Consider the following 22,779-nt stretch of genomic DNA (forward strand, 5'->3'; position numbering starts at 1 on the left):
TTTTAACCAGCTGAACATATGAATCGATTTCTGTACATTTCTGAAACGCCATAGACATCATATAATAATATAGTTATAGTTTATTATAAATATGACATGATCCTTAACATAGTGACATATTATATTAAGCCAGAATACCAGCATCTTTGTTGAGTGTGAATAAAAGCATTAACTTCACAGTACCTTCTCCTGTTTGGTTTCGGTTTGCTCATTGACCCTCTGTTTGCTCTGGAGCTGCTTCCTCCTCTCTTGTCTCATTGCTCGCTTCTGGGTTTCCTCATTGTGATCCATCAGATGGTTTGTGAGGTCAGTAAGGGCCAAGAACTTGAGCTCACAGTGGGCACACTGATAGAATTCGGAGTCCTCGTGCTCAGGGCTTGCAAATGTGATGAAATCACGTCTGAGGTCCCTGCTGTGGTAGTCGTTGTAGTGCATGCAGAGCAGATCGGCTGAGCTGAAACATAGCTTGTGGCATTTTAAGCACTTGAAAGGCAACCACTCAAGGTCCATCCCCTGCTCTGCCTCTGGCTTGACCTCAACTGATTCATTTTCCTCGACAACAGGGGACTTGTCCGTCTCTCTTGGGTAGATAATGGTGAAATACCGTCCTAGTTTGCTTGCGTGTTGTCTCTTGGGAAAGACGCCTGGGTGGCGCTTGATGTAGTGCGAGACAATACTTTTCCTACTGAATGCCTGAAATGCACAAAGGGAACACTTTCTTCGCTCCACGGCAAGTCTCAGTTCTTCACTCATCCCGGCCCCTTCAGGTTCAGGAGTCAAGGGCAGCATCACCTTAGTGGGCTTCTCAATCAAGGCTTTAGAGGCTGCCAGACAGTGTGTGTAATATGCATCGATATCATGACGTTTCTGATAATGGGCAGCTAAACCTTTGCGGATGGGATTGGTGTATGGGCAGAGGGCACACTTGAAAACATTGTTCTTCCCTTCAGGCTGGGCCCTGACATTGTTGTGCTTTATACGGTAGTGCCGAGCTATACCCTTTCTGGTGGAGCAGAAGTATTTACAAAGCTGGCACCTGAAAACAGCATGCTTCTCTCCCTTCTCAAACTGAGAGAGGCCGGGATCAAAGTCAACATCTTGGACGTCAGTGACATTTGTAGCACTGCATTCTGCTACTTGTTCTTCTTTGCCGGTAGAAAACTGAGTGACAGGAAGGTTGAACATGTCTGAGGCTGGTTGGTTGTGATACTTTTCATAATGTATTTTCAGTTTTTCTAATGTGCCGTGGGTATAAGGACACATTTTGCACCTGTAGGCACCATAACCTTGCCTTTGTGTCTTGCACTTTTCATCACCCTCAATTCCCAGATCCTTTACTTGCTCTATGTCATCAGCAAAATCTTCAGCAGTGACCTTAACCAGAGGATGTCTTTTCTGGTAGTGGGTTAGAACACCGTGGATTCGAGAGTTCACATACGGACAGTGTCGGCACTTGTAAACTGAGCTGGGATTGATGTCAGATTCATGAGCGAAATCAGCAGCTTTCACTTTCATGCCCGGGTGTTTTTTACCATAGTGCGTCAAAAGTCCATGAAGGCTGTTGTACTCAGACAGACATACAGTGCATTGATATGGGCTGCTTGAAATGGACGTTGTTGTGAAGGATAGCTGGGATTGTCTCTCTTGAGATGGTCTGGAAACATCCATCGTGCCCTCTTCATGATCTGCCTGGTAATTATCAAATTGACTCGACATGCCAGGAATGTGTCCCTTTGACTGAGTTGAGTGCATCTTCTCTGGTGTTCGATTACCTTTGATAATGTCAAGTAGCACAGACTCATCTACTTTGATTGCCCAGGGATGTACAGTCTGATAGTGGTTGGTTATGTCCCAGATGGAGCAGGCCTCATAGGCACAATCCCTGCACTGATAGTGCTTTGTTTCTGAGTTTGCTCCTTGTTGGGAGGCGTCAGGACCAGCCCAAAGTTTGCTCGCCATATAGGTATAGTCCACATTATGCTCAGGGTGACGTCTTTGGTAATGCATGAGCAGCCCACTGGGTTCAACATGGGAATAGATGCACCATTCACAGTGATATCCAGCCTCAAGGATGCTATCCTGATAACCCCAATTGAGGATGGTTATGGCTGTTGCTTTGACAGTAGGATGATCTTTTTTTAAATGTTTCCGCAGAGCATACACATATGGAGATGTATAAGTGCAATGCCTGCACTTCAACGATCTTAACTTCTGTGACATGTCATTGTCAGACGTAGACACTGTGGTGGCTACTGCTGGGCCACCGGTTTGGCTCATCTGGGCGCGCTCCCTCTGGCTGCGTACCACAGCTGTGTGTCTGCGCACCAGGTCTGCGTTGGCTTTCACCTCCTTGTGCTTCTTTTGGTAGTGAATAAGCACCCCCTTGACTGTGCGATTCCCGTAGTCACAGTGTTGGCAAAAAAACAACTCTGTCACAATCTCTGCTTCGCTTTTATCCGTACCTCCTTTGGTTGATGAGTTACATGAAGCATCCATCCCATTGTTGCTAAACGGTTTAAAGAACTGCTTTGGGGGAGGAATCTGTAACTCATCCATTAGCTTCATCAGACCAGGAGTTGGAGGTGCATGTTTGATGTACTTTGCTGTTACTTTGATTTCTGGATGCCTCTTTTGATAATGGACAAGTACACCAACCACAGAACGGTTGCTATATACACAGTGTTTGCAATAGTAAACCTCCTCATTTAAGCCCAATGGTATTGTGTTTGCTGACTTTGGGGTATTGGAGAGGTTGAAAGAGTTGCTTGGAGCCTGATGATTTCTATCAACGGAGATTACTCTCATGGTTTTCTGGATACGAAAATAGGAGGCCTTTTGCTCTGGATGCTTTTTCTGGTAGTGCACCAACACCGAGTGCATGTTGGGACTGGCAAAGGAACACATATCACAGTCGTAGACCACAACACTTCCTCCCACGGTTTCTTTGAGGGTCTCAGCATCTGAACTAGATTCTGGCACTTTAGAGATGGTTTTGAGGGATGGGCTAGATGAGGACCGTGATACTGGTGTGGAGGATGTGAAGCTCTTGGGTCCTGAATTTAAAATCTCCCTTAGTGTTTGAGACTCGGCACTTTTCTGAGGCTGCTCAACCATGTAGCTGGAGAATATCATGGCATTGTTAATCTTCACCGTGGGATGCATTCTTTGGTAATGGGGCATCAAGCTACGCACGTTAGGACTGGTGTAAGAACAAAACCGACACATATAGATGAGATTCGGTTGGTTCAAGTTGAGAACATTACTCGCCCCTGGATGATGTTCCATATAGTGCTGGTTCAGGTCATTGAAGTTGGTATATTCGATGAAACACTCCAGGCAACGGAAGACAGCACTCTGATCCTCTGGGTCAAGAATGTATCTAAAACTAAATTTAATGAAGGGATGCATCCTCTGGTAGTGTGTGCTTACACTACGCGCTGACTTATTTTGGTAATCACAGTGTTTACAGTAGAAAAGGTTCCCAGGCTCCTCTGTGTACTCAACAGGCTCTTGGAAGGTGTTTTGGCTGTCTTGGCTGTTTTGAATTTGACATTTTTTGTCACCAGAGGCACTGAAATTATTTTCATTGTCCTCGTCATCAGACACAGTAACCTGAACAGGAATGTTTCTTGCAGAACCTTTTGCCTGAAGGTTTCGTTTTCTTTTCCCTGATCTGCCTTTTTCTTTCACCTCTCCTGATTCTCTGAGATACAAATCGTTTGTATTATATGCGTAGCTGTGATTATGAACATCTTTCTCCCTATCAATGTGAAAATCACTTTGTTTCTCCTCATCTTCATCATCGCCAAGGTCCTCCAAGTTGATTACCATATCCTCATGCTGTTGGTTCTGATTAATCTTGCTTTGGAGATTGTTGGCAATTTCATCAATTCTTGTTCGTTTCTTAACTGGGGACAGGTCCAACGGTTGGTCATTAATAGACTTTCTTGCCGTTTTACCAACAAGGTGCTTTTTGGAGGCATTTCCCCAGATTGATGTTTGCGTTTTTTGTACAAAATTTGCTGAGCTATTTGTCTCAGTTTCTGTGTCTTGCTGCTCATTCACTGACCCCTCTGCGCTTTCCGCTAATATATTATCACAGTACGAATGCTTATGCTGCTGGTGAACTCTCAGCCCTTTCAGCGTCATTGTAGAAAAGTTACAGAGGGTACACTGATGAGGATTTTGCTCATCGACCTCTTTCCCAGGACTTGACTTCTTGCCGTTGATCTTTGAGCCTGCACTTTCCCCATTCAAGGGATCTGTAGTCTCATTTTCATCCTCTGGGCTCTCAAATGTTAAGTCCATAGTGTCCCAGTCAGAAGACGAGCCAATATGATTTTGCTTGTGACTTTCCAGCTTGAGCGGACTGGTGCATATGAACGCACAGTCATCACACTTGTACACCGTTGCTTTGCCAGACAGGTGTATGTTCTCTATGTGACGAGAAATACTCCGTCGATGCATCGTGAGGAAGGAACAGAAAGGACACTGAAACCTGTTCATGTGCCGTCTGAATGGGATCCCTTTTGTTTCAAGCATTTTATTATCCTCCTCTGACAGAAGCAGCTTAGTGGAATCCTCAGCTGACAAGGGGTCTCTGTAATTGGGATCATCCATGTCACCAAGTTCGTCTTCGGAGCTGCTTCTGGAATCGTTGAGCAGACTGGTATCTAAGTCTATGGCAGAATTTGATATATCTGACATGACGAAGGTTGACCTTTCTGACAAAATGGAAGAGCCTGTACTGTTGGGAACTTTTGCTGAAATCTGTGAATACTGAAAAGGTGATATCCCTGGTGTGGTTTTCACAACTGCGTTTCCAGAAGCTTCCTTTAATACGGAATCTTTATTGCCATTTAAATCATTTGGCATCAGGTTGGATGTTGGAGTGCTTCTATGTGATGAAGATCCTGATTTGGAGGATCCACAATCCTCCTGAAGTGATGACATAATTTTCAGCATATTACCATGCTTTTTTTTCATGTGATCATACCACATCTCTTGCCTATGGGTCTGATACTCACACCACTCGCATGTTAAGTTTCCACTGGACTTAGAAATACATTTATACATCGAGTCTAAGATTCTCCGCACTACATGATCCTGTGGTGCGTCCTCATCAAAGGGTTTCTCCGGAGAGAGGTCCTCACTTTCTGATTCCATATTAACCGTTTCAGTGTCAGCTTCCCCTTCAGTAGGGGACCCTGGAGAATTCAACAAAATGTCTTTATGATACTTCTTTTGGTGTTTCATCAGTCTGGTCCTACGAGTAAACTTGAATGTACAATACTGGCAAGAAAAGACTTTCCCAAAGACTTCATGCACGTGTACGTTGTAGTTTGTCTGCTTGACAGTCTGTAGGGAGTTTTCTCTGTTCTCTGAAGCAGTTCCAACCGCTCCGTGAATCTTCCTGGTGTGTTCAATTAGGAGGGATTCGGATCTGAAGTAACGGACACAGAACTTGCACTGGAAAAATGGGTTGGAGGATTTATTTGGGGGGTTCGCTTCCTGGCTGCATAACCTTTGCTTGTGGTTGGAAAACTGGCCCAAGTCTGTGTCCATGGAGTGGAGTCCTTCAATAAGACAAAAACCACAAATATTCTTCACTGAAATAATATTATCTATTACATTTTATTGTTTTTGATGATTTGACTAAGCAACACAGTTTCTTTTGATTTACTCTATAACATCTTCTACAAGGAACAGTTGACAAGTGAAACCATTATGTGCATATATTATAATATACTGTATATTATTTTATCACATTTTGGGGGTAGGTACAACTCATCACAGAAGGTTTCCTACCTGCATCATCGGTGCCAGTCGAAAGGTCTTCCTCCTCCTCCTCATCCTCTGGGTGGCTGAGGGAGTTTGGAGACACAGACCTCGACGGATCCGGTGTTCCGTCCACAACTTCAGTGGGCTGCAGGAAGGCTGTGTGGACATCCTGGATGTGTGCCTTGAGGTCATCATATGACTCAGCACGGAAATCACAGCCATCACACTGGAGCACCTCCATTGCAGAGGAATCACAGACTCCTGAAGAAAAAGCAAATAAAATATGTTTGTATTATATATGTAGCTCAATATCGTTGTTATTCTGTTTATTTTCTGCAACACCAAGTTTCTCTAAATAGATTTCCGCATGAGCTGTTGGCTGTGACAAATCTTGCATTTGAGATGTTTGGCAATTTTATCCATTCTTAATTCTTGGTCAGGGTGGACGCTCAACGGCTGGTAATTTAGAAACACTCTTGCTAGTTTACCACCACACTCTTTTATAGCCACACTGTCTTCCAAAAGAACACATAGAAAGTGTTTGTTTTTTAAACAAAATCAACATCAAGATCACGATCAACGACGATAGTTTTATTTTTATTTACAAAATAGTTGTAATATACCATTCAAATCAGACTTGCAACTTAAGGTAGCTGTGATGCATGATGGCTGGATGAAACTTGACCAAGGTTTTCAAAACAAATTTAGATCAGCAATTCTTACTGATTGTACATATCTATCATATATATTTCATCCATCATCCTTCATAAATATACATAATCCAGGCAGACATTTAAAATGCATGTTGATAACTGTATGCCAAAAACTCTAATAAACATAAATAAGTATACCACACATCCCTTATGCATCACTGCATTCCCATCCACAAGTCCATTGTGTTCTACATCCCCTAGTCCATGTATTACCCCAGACGCCCCATGTTACCACATCTTGTTTAATTGAGTTAGTCATGGGAATAAAAGAGATTTCTGCTTGATTGGTTCTGATTTTGAGGTATCTACCCCACCAAAGGGAGCAGCTGGAACTCCACTGAAAGTGGATGGGATGAATTCGTGCAGATCTTGTCTGCCTTCTCAGAGAGCCTGGTCAGATACAGATGGTACAGGTCAGCTTACTGCTGAAATCTCTCACAGGTCTTCACAATTTTACCCAATTTGTTCTGATGAGTAATTTTGGAATTTCCATACCAGCATACAATACAATAACAAAGGATACTCTTAATGGAAGATTTATAAAATATAGTGAGAATCTTGTCATCGTTAAACAAGTTTAGTGTTCTAAGAAAGTACATGCGTTGTTGGCCCTTCTTATAAACTAGCATCCGCACATTGATCCCAGAATATTTTTTTATCTATAATGAGACCAAGATATTTATCCTCCATCTCCACCTCAATCTCCTCTCTTCTGATCCTAGTTAGGGTGGTGGGTGGTGGAGCATCACATCTAAAGTAAAAAAAATTATCTCTTTGGTCTTAGTTGTGTTTAAACTCAAATGTGAAGCCTTACACAAGGTGACAAAGTCATTTAGAACTGGACCATGTTTGACTTCATCCTGCTCCTGCTGACAGAGGAGGTGTCATCCGCAAACTTAATTAAATGGTGTCCAGGGTTTCCGCTACGACAACAGCCCGTGTATAAAATACATAGCAAAGGTGACAGCACTGTGGTCGGCAACTAGAGGTAAAACATCTCTGACATCTTCTCCTTACCCTTTGCGATCTGCCCATAAAGAAAATCCCAAATCCATGTGATTAGTTTTGAGTCCAGGCAAACCTGCTCTTTCAGTCTGTCAGCCAGGATTAGTGGGTGGATTGTATTAAATGCAGAAGAGAAATTGGACTTGTGCATGTATTTTACAACCCTCCCGATGCATATACAGAAAGTTTAAAAGAGTCACAATGGCGTCGTCTGTCCCTCTCGCAAAGCAATAAGCAAATTGTAGTGGATCCAGGACCTGAGTGATAACATGAGTTGATAATGTGGGTTTTGATAATCCTCTCGAGTGATTTAACCACCAATGAGGTGAGGGAAATGGGCCTGTAGTCATTAGGAGAGGATGGATGAGGGACTTTGGGAAGGGGGACTACGACTGATGTTTTTAACATTGACAGGACCATTTGGGTGAGAGCAGAAATTCCCACTAAGTTGGGCTGAGCATTGTTTCACCTCCCTGCCAACGATGTTGGGGGGACACGTTTTATGTTTTATATGAATATTATTACTGGACATTTTAACCGGAAAGTTTTTCATTTATAAATTTTGTTAATAATTTTACCAAAAATGGTAATTACCAGCTAACGGAAACACTGCTTCCAAGCATTGCAAATCTGATAACTCCACTCTAACCATGATGGCTTAAGAAATTCCCTCTGTTTAAAATAACAATTTGACATCTGACACTTTCACTCAGTTGGGTTGCAATGTTTCCCATGATCACAATGCTACATAGTAAGCAATACTGTGCTGGAAACTTAAAGCACAGCCATGTGTATAACAGGCAAACAATAGCTACAAGCTAATTTACTTCAACAAGCTTCTGATGAATAGAGGAAGTCTACATGAGTGTCATCTGAACGCATGCTTGAATGGAAGGGAAACAACTCAAGGAGATCTGACCTTTTGTAGAAAGGGATTAAAACAGTCAATACCACAAGTTTGCTTAAACTGAATTGCTTACCTTGAAATAGTGCAGAATCTTAAATATTTCTTCTTCATTTTACATATCATATTTATGTTACCCATTACTTTTGTTACACGTTCTAATCATTTCCAGGTTTATAAGTAAATATCGCCGATATTTCATGTGGTTTCAGACCCCACTGTGTGAAATACATTTGAGTTATTTACACGGAGAGAGCGATAGAGGGCGAGTGAGAGAAATAGAAATAGAAATAAGCTCCAGTCTACAGCGCATAACCTCAAGGAAAATAACACATTCTAAGACCTGACAGTGACAGATGCACATAAGGATCTTTTTTGCTGAATGGTTTGGTTCAAGAAACAATAGTTGAGGCGGATTATGTGGGTGATTTGTTCTATTTTTTATTACCTCAGGATAAGCTGCCGATGAGGAGCACCAGCAGGCTGCTGTATTTACATCAGACAATTCCATCAGATTGCATCCAGCCCTTGGAAACTGTGTGTGTAATACTCTGTACACTGAGGTTGCCATGCAAATGCGGAGGATTATGGGAACCTTGACTTTGGGCAGGGGACGTCATTATCATATCAGGCCTTTTCCACTTGTGCCATTATTACCCTCATCCCATCACATGGCCACTTTCACATACACCAATCACAGTTAAGTTCCCAGAACAACAGATACAATGAAATTCTTACTCAACGTAACATTACACACGTTACCCTTGTTTTTGCCAGGGACATTTTTGAGTGGCAGTCACTTTGAATTTGTTGAGGATGTACATAATAAGGGCACACAGGGCAACGTTTAATATTTGAATGAAAGCTGAGGAACATAAGCATGTCCCAAATACTGCACTGCTTGGTACAGCATCAGATCCTGGATGGCATGATACCGATGAACAAGCTGAAATTCCTGGTCAGAATACTTGTGCATTCCTGGTGCATAACTGTTGAAAACAAATTCTGATTTTCAAATCATCTGTGTTTGTATAATCTAACCTTTGTGAAACGCATCCATAGTACCAAACCCTGTAGTTTCATGACATAGCAGGAATAGTTTTGTGTTTTGCCACAGAGTTTAGCAAATTTTGTATGTAACCAATTCTGTAATTCATTATTGTGTTCAGTCCCTGATATGAGACACGAGATAAATATGATGAACATACCCAACATTTACACAGCTGACCCATATCACTAAATTATGGGTATTTATGGATAGCAAACAGGGCTGTGTAATTCTTCCGTTGTTTCCAGCCTTTGAAAGCTGAAAAAAGGTCATTGTGTTTGTGTACGGCACTTTATGTGATTACATTTTTTGCAGGGGTCAATATCAGATCAGAAATATCAGACCTCCAAAGGTTGGGTTGGGCCATTCAATTCAAGGGAACTTTAGCAACATTCTGGGGAGCAATATAATAACGTAGAATATTATCAGATGTTAAATCATAACCTCACTCAAAAGGCCACATCCCTCGCTCTGGAGGAGCATAGTCACCAATGAACACATATCTGCGTGCCATCCTGTCCAGCACCTCCAGGGAGAGAGAGGTGGCCAGTAAATCTGTCCGTGGTAAGCTGAGTGCTAGCGGCTTACTTACATTAGAGACTAGCTTGTTGAGTGGGGAGCTAGCGAGCTACAGGTGGAGGATAGCAAGATGAAGTCATGTTAGGCGCCATCACTCAGCTTCTAGGCTACTGAATGCCTCAAACCAGCATCATAGAACGAGGTGTAACAATCTCAAGAATGTCATGGTTTCTGTGTGTTGTGCACTGGAAAACAATACGTCCTGGCGATTGTTTTCCCCCTCATCCCAAAGTTGTGTTTGCATGTCAGGGTGGCACGAAATCACGTCCATTGTCCCAGACACGTATTTGGCAAGATCATTTCATTTTCTGGCTAAAGTCATTTTGTATTTGTTTGTAGTTCAGGTTAAATCTTTTTTTTTAATTGTATTGCCCATTTTGCTCATATTAACCAAAGGTGCCAGTTGTAGAAAAGGCTGTGGTAGAGAGAAGTGAAACAACTTAAAGGCACCGTCCTCAATTATAATCCAATACACTTTAGTTTGTTTTTTGTTTTTGCTTCAGTAGCACTGAAGGGTTTTATTTGATTGGCTACAGAGTTATAAATATTAAGAATCTTTCACCAGGATTGAGGACTGCAGCTTTCAACCTCTCATCTCTCTGTCTAGAACACCCTAAGACAAAGCTGAAGACGCCTCATGAAGATGTCATTTTTAATGTAACAAATTTAACTCCTAAGATCAACATCAATGAGGCAATAGAAATTAAATCAATGGGCATCATACAGCAGCATCAATAAGAAACAATAATAATATTTACTAATGATGCTGTTGTTTTCTGAACTGTTTTGGTTATGAATCATCATCACTTTCTATTTTGCCCTAGGCTTGTATAATATATGGCAAGGACACAAATTTGCATAGATGGAAAGAGGATTACTGGTTCAAACCAATAGTCCCCTCGTCTGTGTTATTGAAATCAGCATAGTTTGGAGTAATCCTTCACCCTTTGCAGAATAATATAGTATATAAACGCAGGAAAATGTTACACTGCCAGTGATTATCGTGTATTATATGCAAAACGTGTGAATTATTTCATGCCGAATACCCTTCGGTCCATTGTGTGAGTCATTCCTAAAATGAGGGAAGACAGGATTTGTATTTCCCATCACAGAAAAATAAAGACCATTTTAAATTCTCTCAAGGTGAACTGACCTTCATGATTGCTTCCCCCAACAAAGTGAAATGCAGGCATCTAGTATCAGACGTGCATTCGAATGAGTGCTGCCACTGTCCCTTCTAGACCTGCTGGCCTCCTGCTGTCTTCCCAGTTTGAGTTACAAGTCATATGAACTATGAACAGCCTCTCCCTGATCTCTTGCCACTTCAGAGGGACCCAGAACAAAGTAACCACGCAATGCCAGCTTCCACGTGGGGAAATCGAAAATCCAGAGAAGAGAATGAGGGGGAGACAAAGAAAGAGAAATAAAACTAAATGTACCAACTTTACCGGTCTACATACAAATATTCTGCTTCTCGTGAGTCATGGCAGACTGAAAGGGTGACACCCGTAATTTTCTTTTGCCTGCCCTGAGGTTTAAGCAGAGCCATTTTAGGAGGAAGCTCAGTGTGCTTAGGTGTTCATAATGTAGGTCCTCAGATCCACCTCACTGACTGTCTAGTCATTGGAGAACTGCTGACAGAAATCTATCCACCAGATGTACTGTGCCCAAGTCCTCTGCCTGCGTAGTCAGCTAAATGGAGGACAGAAAAAAAAAATGCTCACACATGCCAGCCTGACTTAGCCCTTTCATATCTTGGAACAATATCTCTCGCATCTTGGGATTAAAAAAAAATTATTGAGGTTCCTGGAAAAGGTCAGGGTGACAGTCTCTTCAAGACCAAGCCAGAAAAAAAGGAGAACTGCCAACAAAGCTCCACAAGGAGGTCTAAAAATGCAAGGCATGTCTGCAGTTCATTTTTCAGAGCTCAGAAAACATCTGCAGCCTTAGGGTGAGGAGCAAAGATAGTGGGAAAGAAGGGGGAGAGTGAAGGAGAAAAACAAAAAAAAAAGCAGGAGAACACAGCCAGTTTGACCCAGCCACCTGGGACACCTTCCTCCATGTACAGAGGACAAAGCCTTCTGACTCTGCACCCCAGATTCCAAAGTCTACTGACATTTGTTAATCACCAACCGGTCTCTCGGCATCAGCAAGCTCTGCCAGCAGTCACACCCTCTACTCAAACTGGCCGACAGCAGCTGCTCCTCTGAAAGAGGGCCTTTGAATAAGCCAACATTAAGCTGATTAGGAGCACAGAGGTTTTGTCCTTATCCGTTGGTCTACCATCTCTGGCAATAGGGATGTAGAGAAGAGAAAGGCGGGGGGTTGTGCACAGATTACATTGTATTTCTGTGGATTTACATTCATACTGTCTATGTTTAAGAAGACAAGCTATCTACCTATGCAGATCTCAGCCCAAATGATTTACTGAGTAAGATACAATTCCAGTTTGGTAACCCCTTAGATTAACAGAATGAGTTGAAAGGAGTTTTAAATAACACTAGAAATGAGAAACTGAGAAATAATGAAATTAATTTGAATTATAAAGCTGGTATTTTTTCTTCAAATTAATAGTTAAAAAAAGATGAATAAAAAAGTTGATCAAGACTATTTTCTTTCACTTTTTGTGTGTGTCAGCATAAACATTTCACAAATCACTCAGATAACATGAGGCAAGTTAGAATCATTTGTGGTTACATTTCTAGTAATTTGTTATTCTATTCTTCTCCCAAATCACTACCCAGTCATGTCACTTTTGTGTATTGACACCAAAGAAATTTGCAACACGAAGTAAATTATTTTTGTCTCAGTTGATCTCTACAGATTTTTACAATTTGAGGTGGTGAACTGAACGAGGCAATCATGCCTTTCAGTGACCGAAAAATTCACTAAAATAGCAAAGATCACCATCTCAGCCTATGAGGTGAAATGTTTGTAAATGCACTGCTTTCTGTTAAATCTAAATATGCCTGGGAACACACAAACATGTTTAAAACATAATGCTAGGCTAGGGCTAGCATACCCATCTCATAGCTCCTACAGGTAATGTAACATTTCAAAAGGAAACTGTGAATACTTCCCCTACAAAGGCTTGCTTGACCAATAACTCACCTATAAGGCCACCGCCTCACAATCACAACCAACAAAACCAAACATGTTTGATAGGCTCTGGAGGTTTTTAACAGTTGGAAGGGCCATTGATAAAGCAGGCAGTTAAATCAGGCCAAGCTAATTGTCAAGCTAATTGTCAGCTAACTGCCATCAATGTTAATTTGGCTTCAGCAATTTACATATATAAGCTAGCTGCCTAGATTACTCTGTAGCTAAGGCAGTTAGCTAGCAAGGGCTCAAGGTAGCTTAAATTGCTTCAAAGATGTACGAGAATCTGATTTACCAGGTTGTCCATTAAAAAGCATGTGGCTATATTTCAGTATGAAAAGAAAACAGAACATAAAACAATTCTTCAAAAGTAAGAAATCAAAAACAGAACAGGGCAGAGAAGTCAAGAGTTCTAGCCAAGCTAGACAAACTCAGAAGTGTGCCAGAAATGTGAGTCAAACGGTGACGGTGTAGTTAGTTAGTATTTGGGGCACTGAATTTCCGAGCAAAAAAATCAGACTCAATCATGCGTTCAAATAATTTTGTCCGAGTAGGAGCTTGTATTTATATTGTAATTATATTTTACGTTTTAAGAACATTAGAACAGTGCATTAGAAATAATATTTATTAATATTTCGGTTATTATTGAGGATGTTGGTTTATGACCCCAAACCCCACCTCTGTAAAACAAATTTAATCTAATAATTTAATCTAAAGTAATTTGTTTAACATGAACATTATCAAGTGGCCGCCTTCTTCACAAAATATCCATACACATTTCTTAGATTAGATATCATTTTCTCTCCATTAATGTAATATACTTCAAAATAAGCAGTCAAAAGTACTTATTAAACTGAATCAAGAATTGAAACATTTAAAATCAAGAACAATATCCAGCCCATTAGTTAAAATGCTCAGCTTAGAGACTGGCTTGATCTTTCAACATTACTTTGCCTAACAGTAATCTTTTCTGGTCCGAAAGCAAGAAGAAAAATCATTGGCTTTTATCTCACAGCAAATCCATTTCCAGGAAACATATGGCAGCAGAACTAGGTCAACCATTTACCAACTAGCATGGAGTAGCTCAGAGAAGACCAACAGACAGGCCTTTTCAAATGAACAGATTTTTTAGCTTCATAGCCTTTACAGAAGGAGGACACGACACTGAAACAGTGTGGTCAAGATAAATATGACAAATATGACAGAGTACAGATCAATCTGCAAATGGCCAATTTAACCTATAACTTTATATGTATCAACATAACAAGGATTATTGGTGGACATTTATGCCCCATTGTGTTCCCAGTTCAAGAATTATTCTATGTTACATTTCATCAGTTTCAAAAAGATCTGTGTTTGTCTTCAAACAACATTCATATTTGGTAAGTGGATAACAAACCCTGGTAGACAAGATGGAGTCTCACGGAACATTCAGTGTTCAGGGATCTACAGTAAGCAGTTAGTGGGTGATGCAATTTCCAGAAAACCTGTTCTGGTAGTCTTAAAGTCTTAGAAAATAACATCAAAGACAACAATTATTCACAAAACATCAAAACAAACAGACTGGATCTTAAACTAGTCATAAAAACAAATACAACCATAGAGGAGAAACGTATCGACATGAACAAAGAAAAATGTGTCCATTTCAATGTAATCTAAGGTCTGGTTCTAATATATCCTGCCATGTCAAGCAAGAATCTCCTTTAAAATGTCATTACAGTGGCGGGGACATTGTTAATCCTTCAGTGAAATGATAATTTGCTGTTTGATGTCTGGAATTCCTTATACTGCAAGGTCAGAACATGTCTCAGTTAGACCCTAGCAGATGGCAACCTGAAATCACCCAGAGAGCCTTTAATACTTAACACTACCCCATTGCTTTCTTCCTCTTAGTCCTCCTAACCACCCAGATTCCTGCTCAGAATATCCATGTATTTTAGGTACCCCATGGAACAAGGTTTACTTGTTGGACTTCTTTTTTTAAAGACTTACAAAGACTAACAAACAACTGGACTACAGATGTTATCAAATGTTATAAAACTGAAAAAGATAAAAACAGATGGGATGACCAACATTTTTTCCATCCTCATGTGTTTAAAAAAAAAACCCAAAAAACAATATCCACTATCAAGCACAGAATAAGAAAAAAATATTTCTCAAAAGACTGGAACTCTCTCTCTCTTTCTTGGCTCCAGAGAGCTTTCAGCATTTCATGTACACGGCTGTATTGCTCAACCTGTTTCAGTAGAGTCCCCTCACTTGGCTGCTCCCTCTGGTCTGACAGAATTATCTTCTGCGTCGCCACAGCGGAGGCAGTGCAGAGGCTGGAGCCAGACAGAGGACTCCATTTTACTCACAGCCACACTGCAGCGTCAGTCAGAGCAAGCAGTCATTGGTCATCCACCATTTTGTGCTCCTCAAGGCCAAGGCAATGAAAGTATTTTTTTTTCACTCTCCACCCATTTTCACCCCATGCTATCTCATTACACAGACAGGAATCTAGTTCAGAGCAATGACCTACGCAAGTTCTCTTACTTGTTCTTTGTTTCCCCATCTCTTTTTTCCCAAGGTTGTACCACCAAAAGAACAATCCCTGCTGAAGGCCACAACCCTGCCATGACCTTAGACGATTTCCACAAGCTGTCTGAGAAGATCTTGAATGGAAAATCTGCTGAATGAATTACTTCCCATAGGCTACAGGAGAGACCAGTGAGTTTGAGTATTCTAGATAGTATTACCAAAGCAAAGACAATTGTAACCAAAGATGTTGTGTGCTGCTCTCTTGAGAGAGCATGATGTTCTCTATTTATCAGCATTCTGTGCTCAAACTAGTAGCCCATGTGCAAAAATATATTTAGTTCTTACTTAGGCTTTTTGGTTTATTTCAGTAAAATGCATATTTCACCTAGATCCAGCCCTCTTGTCTATGTCAGGACAGGAGAATGATCACTTTTACTTCTGAGAGAGAAGGTTGGCATTCCAGTGAGTTCTAAAAGTAGGCTGCATTCCTTTGGGTGTGGTGAAAACATTCTTTTTCATCATCTAGCTCGATCAGAACATTACAGAACACTACAAAAGCAAAACAGTGTAAAAGAATAACAAATCTGAGCTAAGCATTTTTTAATAATTTCATGCATTAAGCATAGCCAAATGTAAGGTCTCGTATAACTCGGGTCACGTATAACTTAAGAAACTATTTTCTATTGCAAATATAAGGCCAGTTAAAGTCTAACCATTTTGAAGGGGCTTAAACTCACAATATAGCCCCGATTCAAGAGTGTTGATGCTTTTACAAAGGGCTACCTGAATTCATGGACAAAAGTCGCTTGATCTTTCAAAGACACACAAGTCTTCAATTTATCTACCCTCTCTGAGTTGTGGACATTCTTGGAATGAATGCTATGCTTTAAACAACATTTGTCCTTATAAACTGTATAATCATAAATATCAAGGTGGTAGGTAGGTGTCTAGTTTGGGAACGAAGACAGAGAAACGCATACGGAATCGAAAGCTTGCAAAATAAAAATCCTTAAGTGAAATAAACCACATCTTTCCACTGCAGTTGTATGGGTGCACCGGTAATATTCCACCATATTTGAATGAAACCACTTACAGTTCAGTTCATTTGATGCCATGATGCCAAATCATATTATTATTATATTACTTCCATCAGCCATACAAATATAATATTACTACATAAGCCTCTCGCAGAATTAAAACATGCTAGAGTGATGATTCAATTCCATCTAGTTATTACATATGCAAGTCCACTAGCAGCAGCAGCAGCAGCTCATGATTTACATTTACATTTACATTTAGTCATTTAGCAGACGCTTTTATCCAAAGCGACTTACATATGTGCGACTTACAATGTATACACATTTTACATTTTACATTTACACTGATGGCACACTGCACATCAGGAGCAATTAGGGGTTCAGTGTCTTGCTCAAGGACGCTTCGACAGGGAATCGACAGGGACAGGGAATCGAACTAGCAACCTTCTGATTACTAAACGACTTCTCTACCACTGTACCACTGTCGCCCCCATCACAGAAATAGGCGGGGCTCCCAAGTTTAATCGAACACAAGATTTAAGTTTTGCAACGTGCTGTAACATACAAATGCGCTGATTGACAGAATGCTACGTGTTCTTGCTTAAAGGAAAACCTTGGGATTTTATAACCTGGGCCCTGTTTCTCCATCTTTTTAGGTCAAAGTTTTCACTAGGGACAAAAACTAATGAAATCGTTATCTACTTTTGTTATTGTGGTTTGGCTCAGGGGCTTCAGCACAATTTCAATTCACAGGCTGCTCAAGCAGTTATGGTGCGAGACCACAAACACTAAATAAAATTCTAAAGTGATAATTGAGAACAAATATAATAATAATAATAATAATAATAATAATAATAATATGATAAAAAACACTGCCCTCTCAAAATCCATCAGTTATCAAATACATTGCCCCAGCAGTTACGTTTTCAACAGTTTGTAAAAAGCCTCCTCATCCTCAGCTACACACGGACTGGAGCTGGAGCGCTGGAATCTGTTTGGGCCTACAGAGAACTGCCCCCAATGGTTCACCACTGGTATGGTCCTTTCCTCAGTGCACACAGGGTTCTTCCCCAGTAGCACACAAAAACTAATACAAATACCAAACACTATCATTCAATGACAATTAGTTCATCGAACAACAACACACAGCAGCACAGGCCAAGAGATTGCTCTGCCCTACCCATGGCCATGGCGGGCATGAATAAACAGATATACCTGTGCCTACCCAAACTGCAATGTGGCCAGGAGTCATCGATGAAAGGGGCTTACAGTGCAAGTCCGAGATGGCTGGTGTGTCATACCCACAGCTAGCTAGCAGCACTAGTGGCCGATGGCTTGTAAGCTAACTTTAGCATCTGTGTACTGTTGCCTGCAGCAGGCAGAGGGCTTCTCTCAAGTTTTCTCTAAAACTACAGTATAATGGAATATTAATTAGACATCACTGTGGTATCTTTCTTGAATTTGCAATTGTTCGATTCAAGTCAAGAAGCTCTAGGTTGTTTGATGGTGCACGTCATGACAGCCATGGTGATAGGCCTAGTGTGGACTAATATTAATATTGTAGGTATACCGTTGAGATGCCTGGGGGTCCAGCATGGTGTTAACAGCCAAATGTATATTATTTTATTATTATTATTATTACTGTCTGACGGCTGCTTATGAGGGCTCGCTGCAGTTCCATATCTGACCACAGATTTACATGCGGAAATTGTGGGGCGCTGTGGAGTTCCTGTGTCCACATGAAACCTACTATACTAAGTGTAGCAGAAGAGGCGAGTTATGTGCAAGGTGAACCTCACACGCAAATATTTAAACACACAATCATTGTTTTCGCGACTTTCTAACTTTAGACTCTTCTTTTGCGACACTAAAATGTGAAAAAATCCCTCACCACTTTTAAAAGATCTAATTGAATACATTAACAAACAACAATTGATCTATCAATCTGTTTTCAAGTGGATGCATTTTTAGTGGGGTACCGCCCGACGTGCCCATACGGATGTGCCGCAGCTGTCCACTACTTTTTTTTCTTAATTGCTTCTTTTGTGTGTGTGTTAAAGTAACATTATGCAACAATTTTACCTTAAAATAACAACTTCAAAAGCATTTTGATGGTACACTGATTTGTAATACGGAGAATGGTGTCTGTGCCACAAGTCAGATGCCGAGCTGGCCTCCTTTTTGTTGGACTAGTTAGTTATAACTTATTAGTTATACGTCTTGCTATATCTTGTGGTGGGCTTCGTAAGTGGAGTTAAGAAGACATTTCTTCTTAACTTGTTTTTAACTGCGTTTGAGAATGAGGCCCAATGTATATGGGCTGAAAATGTTAGCAGTATTGTCATTTTTTTATTCTTTGGTTATGTTAGCATTCATCTCCGATGTCGCAATAAATAAAACTATGCAGTCATATTTGTGTAAAATCTTGTGATATTACTCTACCTTGGCAGTCTACATACTTATTTGGCTTCTGCCATTGTCTTTGCCTGTTCTCAATCCTTCAGCCTGTCAACAAATACACGTGTGCACTGTCCATTAGGGGGTCTCGAAGCGTGATTTGTATTTACGACAGTGGTGTAAAAGTAAGCTACATTCTTCAAAAAATACCAATTCTCACATAATGGGGCTTTTAGTTGTAATGTCATGCATTTTGTTTAAGTTAATGTTTACATTTAACTTGATATATTGCAATTGAAGCCAGCAATCAAACACCACCTAGTTGGAGCCAAATGGCTCTCCTGCAGCTTGAAGCGGGGGAAAGGTTTTAATCATGCCACAGCAAAAGATGTGAACCCAAGGATCTGATTAATTTAGCCTAAAAGTAAAACTAAAAACCCATTAAATGAGTTTATCCACTGTGTTACCTGACGCAAAAGGTGCTTTGTTTGAGCTACTACCACATCTACACTCGTTTGAGGTGATGGCATAGATTATGAAATAAAATAAAAACTCACATTATCCTTTCCCTCCAGATGATTGAATACTGTATTAAGTTCATGAACAGGATAAGCACAGTAAGCAGCAGCAGTGGCATCGTGGCTAGCCTACTGGTTGAAGAAATGTGTATGGATTCATCTTGATCTCCTGCATACATTTCAGAATTTTCTTTGCAGCCAGGCAAATGAGTAGCTTCAGCTGTAAACTTTAAACAGTACTGATCTCAGCTGTTCTGGTGCACTATTTCGCCTGGAACGCTGGGGTGGCAGAGGACTTTGGACTCAGGACCACTGTTCTGTGGTCAAAGTTTTTCCACCAAATAGCAAGTCAAAAGAGCAGAAAAGGAGAATACAGGAGAATTTTATTTCACTTAGGGGATCATTTCTGATAGGCTGTTGGACAGGGAGTCATTGCATTTTAGTAGCCCGATGGGAAAACTTGATTGTCCCGGGGAGTTGGGCTAGCAACCAGATGGCCAGTGGCGAATGGGACCTACTTACGAAATCACACAAGATGGCAGAAAATGAAAAGTCTTTTGACAATTCTAGCAGATTCACTCTGCCTGCACATTCTGAATGATTTGCACTTAATTCAGCAATGCCGCACACACACACCCATATGTGTATATGGAAAAACAGGAATCCTTCCACTGATCCGTAAAATGAGCATACATGTAGAGCTTACCAATCATTTCACAGTGCAAAGTAGGCCATTGCAGGCTATTTGTCATATGTTGTTGCGTTGCATCGCACTCATCAATGCGAAACAAAGGCTAGTTTGGCTGCAGATTACACTGGCCTTGACCAATTGAGTGGACGTAAAAATAAACGTGTGTGTGTGCTTTTTTATGTTTGGATAGTTTGGTAACATGGAAGCACTTCGTCAATTGATGCATGTATAATTTAGCTAGTGGGCAAGATGTCCACTCGTATTGCTACCAGAATATGTTAAACCCACGGTTAGACTTTAAAGATGTATGCTACTCATACACACATATAGTATGACCAGGAGCAGTAACAAGTTCCACAAAATTCAAATAGTTGATTTAATCTCGCTATGCAACAAGCCCATATATTGACAATAAATTGGAATACAAAAAATGGGAGGATCTGAGAGAAGCCTAGATGTTTCATATTTGCACTCTGTGGACCATACTTCCTTGTGGCCCTGACATAGTAGACACTTCTGCAAAAGAACTTGGCTGAAGTGATATGATGATCTGAAGGCCTTGGGTCGCCAGAAGATAAACCACAGATCTGTCCCTTCTAAAGCTTTCTTGCCTGTGTATTATGCTAATATAGAAATCGTTTTTTTTTTTTTTGGAAATGATAAAACTCAAACAGTATATTTCCCACACACATCACTATGAAATAAATATGTTTTACACATCTGAGTTTCTAAAGTCTGAAAATATAGTAAACTCGATCTCAAAATTAACCTTTCACTGGTTTATTTTTATCTTTTTTGAAAGGTGAGCTAAACCAACCTCTTGCCGTGACACCACTTGTGGGAGAAAGACGAGAAACCCATCAATATTAACTTACTGGGGAGAACTCTTTCCAAGTTCTTAAATATTTAATCTACCTTGGACAGAGGCTTGGCTGATGTTGTGCACCAGAGAGCTAGGATCTCCCCTACAAGACCACTCCTGTTCGCCTCTCAAAGACAGCCTTGTCCTGCTCCAGTTAACTGGCAGAGGAACAAGCAGCTCCAAAAGTTTCTACCAGTTCTGAGTCTGTTTCAGTACCCCCTCTGTAGAGGGATTGGAAATGTCATTTAAACTGAATTTAATGACAAAGCTGATCACTCATCAGAATATATATCACAGGAATTCATGCAAAAGCAACAAACGCATGGAGCTCTTTCCCTTCTCCATATAGTGCTGGCACACAGGAGGGCATGCAGATACAGTCACTGAAGGAGGCAACACGATACAAACCAGCACATTCAGCTGCAGCAGTCTACACACATTCTGTAGCCCAGTGTCAAAACATGTGCAAGGGTGCAGAAAGTACGTCAAAATGACATTCAGTTAAATATCTGATTATTATTAACAGATTATTATTCTGTTTATGGGGATGCTTCTGTGGAATCCCCCCCCAACTATTAATCTACTAATATTGATAGTTGTCTCTTGCAAAATAGTCAAGGATAGTCATTCAAAAGAGGCAGCCACTAAAGTGTAACAACTGTGTGTTACTGTTTTGTTCATTAACACTGTTGAACATGTCCTTGGTGTTAACGTTAATAGAAGCAATAGTCAGTATAGATGTGTCATGTAAGGGCGGTAAAATGTATGGAAGTTTGTTTGCCACGCGCACACTGAGTATAGGATATTTCCAGTCATTCATCTCCCAGAGGGATGCACCTGTTGAGCAGTACAGCAGGAACTACATTTATATGGTTTTATATGTTTAAGTGAGTAGATAACAGGAACTAAATTTATATGGTTTCATATGTTTAAGTGATTAGATAACAGGGACTACCTCTGGTAGGTTTTATTGGTCAATGTTGACTGTTATTGTACAATTACATTTTGAACTCATCTTTGTAAAAAGCCTCCTTGAATGCTTTAGTTCCCTTTTAACTTAATGAGGGATAATTTAGCTCCTTCATTTAGATTATTTAGCTCTTGCCCTTACCACGTGTTTTGGTGTAGCAATCATTCTACAATAAAGTTTTGAATATAGTTTAACATTACATTACACTGCCATTACCATGCGCACCACAACAGAAACAAAGAGATGTAAATAAATATTTTTAAAAATATATTCATTTGAAAATGAAATTAGAAGGGTATAAATAAAGTTTTTCCATTAGTCACATCAACATTGAAAAGGTTCAAACATATTTTGCAAGTGTAGAGCAACTATGTGGGAATAAAATAGTCTTCCTCACACTGGGCATATTAGCACAGCTGGTAAAACAAAGAGTTAGCATCAAAGCAGCTCTGTGATATAAGGTGTTGACAGTGTTAAACCTTCAGAATGGGACAGCTCACAGGAAAGTCAGACTTACTCTTTATTTGAACTGTTTAGAGTACAAACCTTTTACAGGTTTAACACCTTCGTGAATATAAGTACTTGATTTGGAAAATGATGTAAATGACTAAACAGTGTTTTGGGAACACTGATCCAAAAATCATTTAAAGATGTG

General features: G+C 40.4%; 1 protein-coding gene across 2 annotated transcripts in view; it reads right to left on the reverse strand.

Annotated features, from left to right (window-relative positions):
• The window catches only part of znf462 (zinc finger protein 462), a 43,032-nt gene that overhangs the window by 15,678 nt on the left and 4,575 nt on the right, over window positions 1-22,779 (reverse strand). For both annotated transcript variants that reach the window (XM_012833736.3, XM_031578034.2), the window contains exons 2-3: window positions 5,809-6,042; window positions 184-5,576 (exon numbers count right to left, since the gene is read on the reverse strand). In XM_012833736.3, coding sequence (XP_012689190.1) covers window positions 184-5,576; window positions 5,809-6,022 — 5,607 coding nt within the window. In that variant the 5' untranslated portion in view covers window positions 6,023-6,042. The remainder of the gene's footprint in view (window positions 1-183; window positions 5,577-5,808; window positions 6,043-22,779) is intronic.

Source organism: Clupea harengus, chromosome 12 (genome assembly GCF_900700415.2).
Source record: "Clupea harengus chromosome 12, Ch_v2.0.2, whole genome shotgun sequence".
In the NCBI taxonomy this organism is placed as follows: Eukaryota; Metazoa; Chordata; class Actinopteri; order Clupeiformes; family Clupeidae; genus Clupea; species Clupea harengus.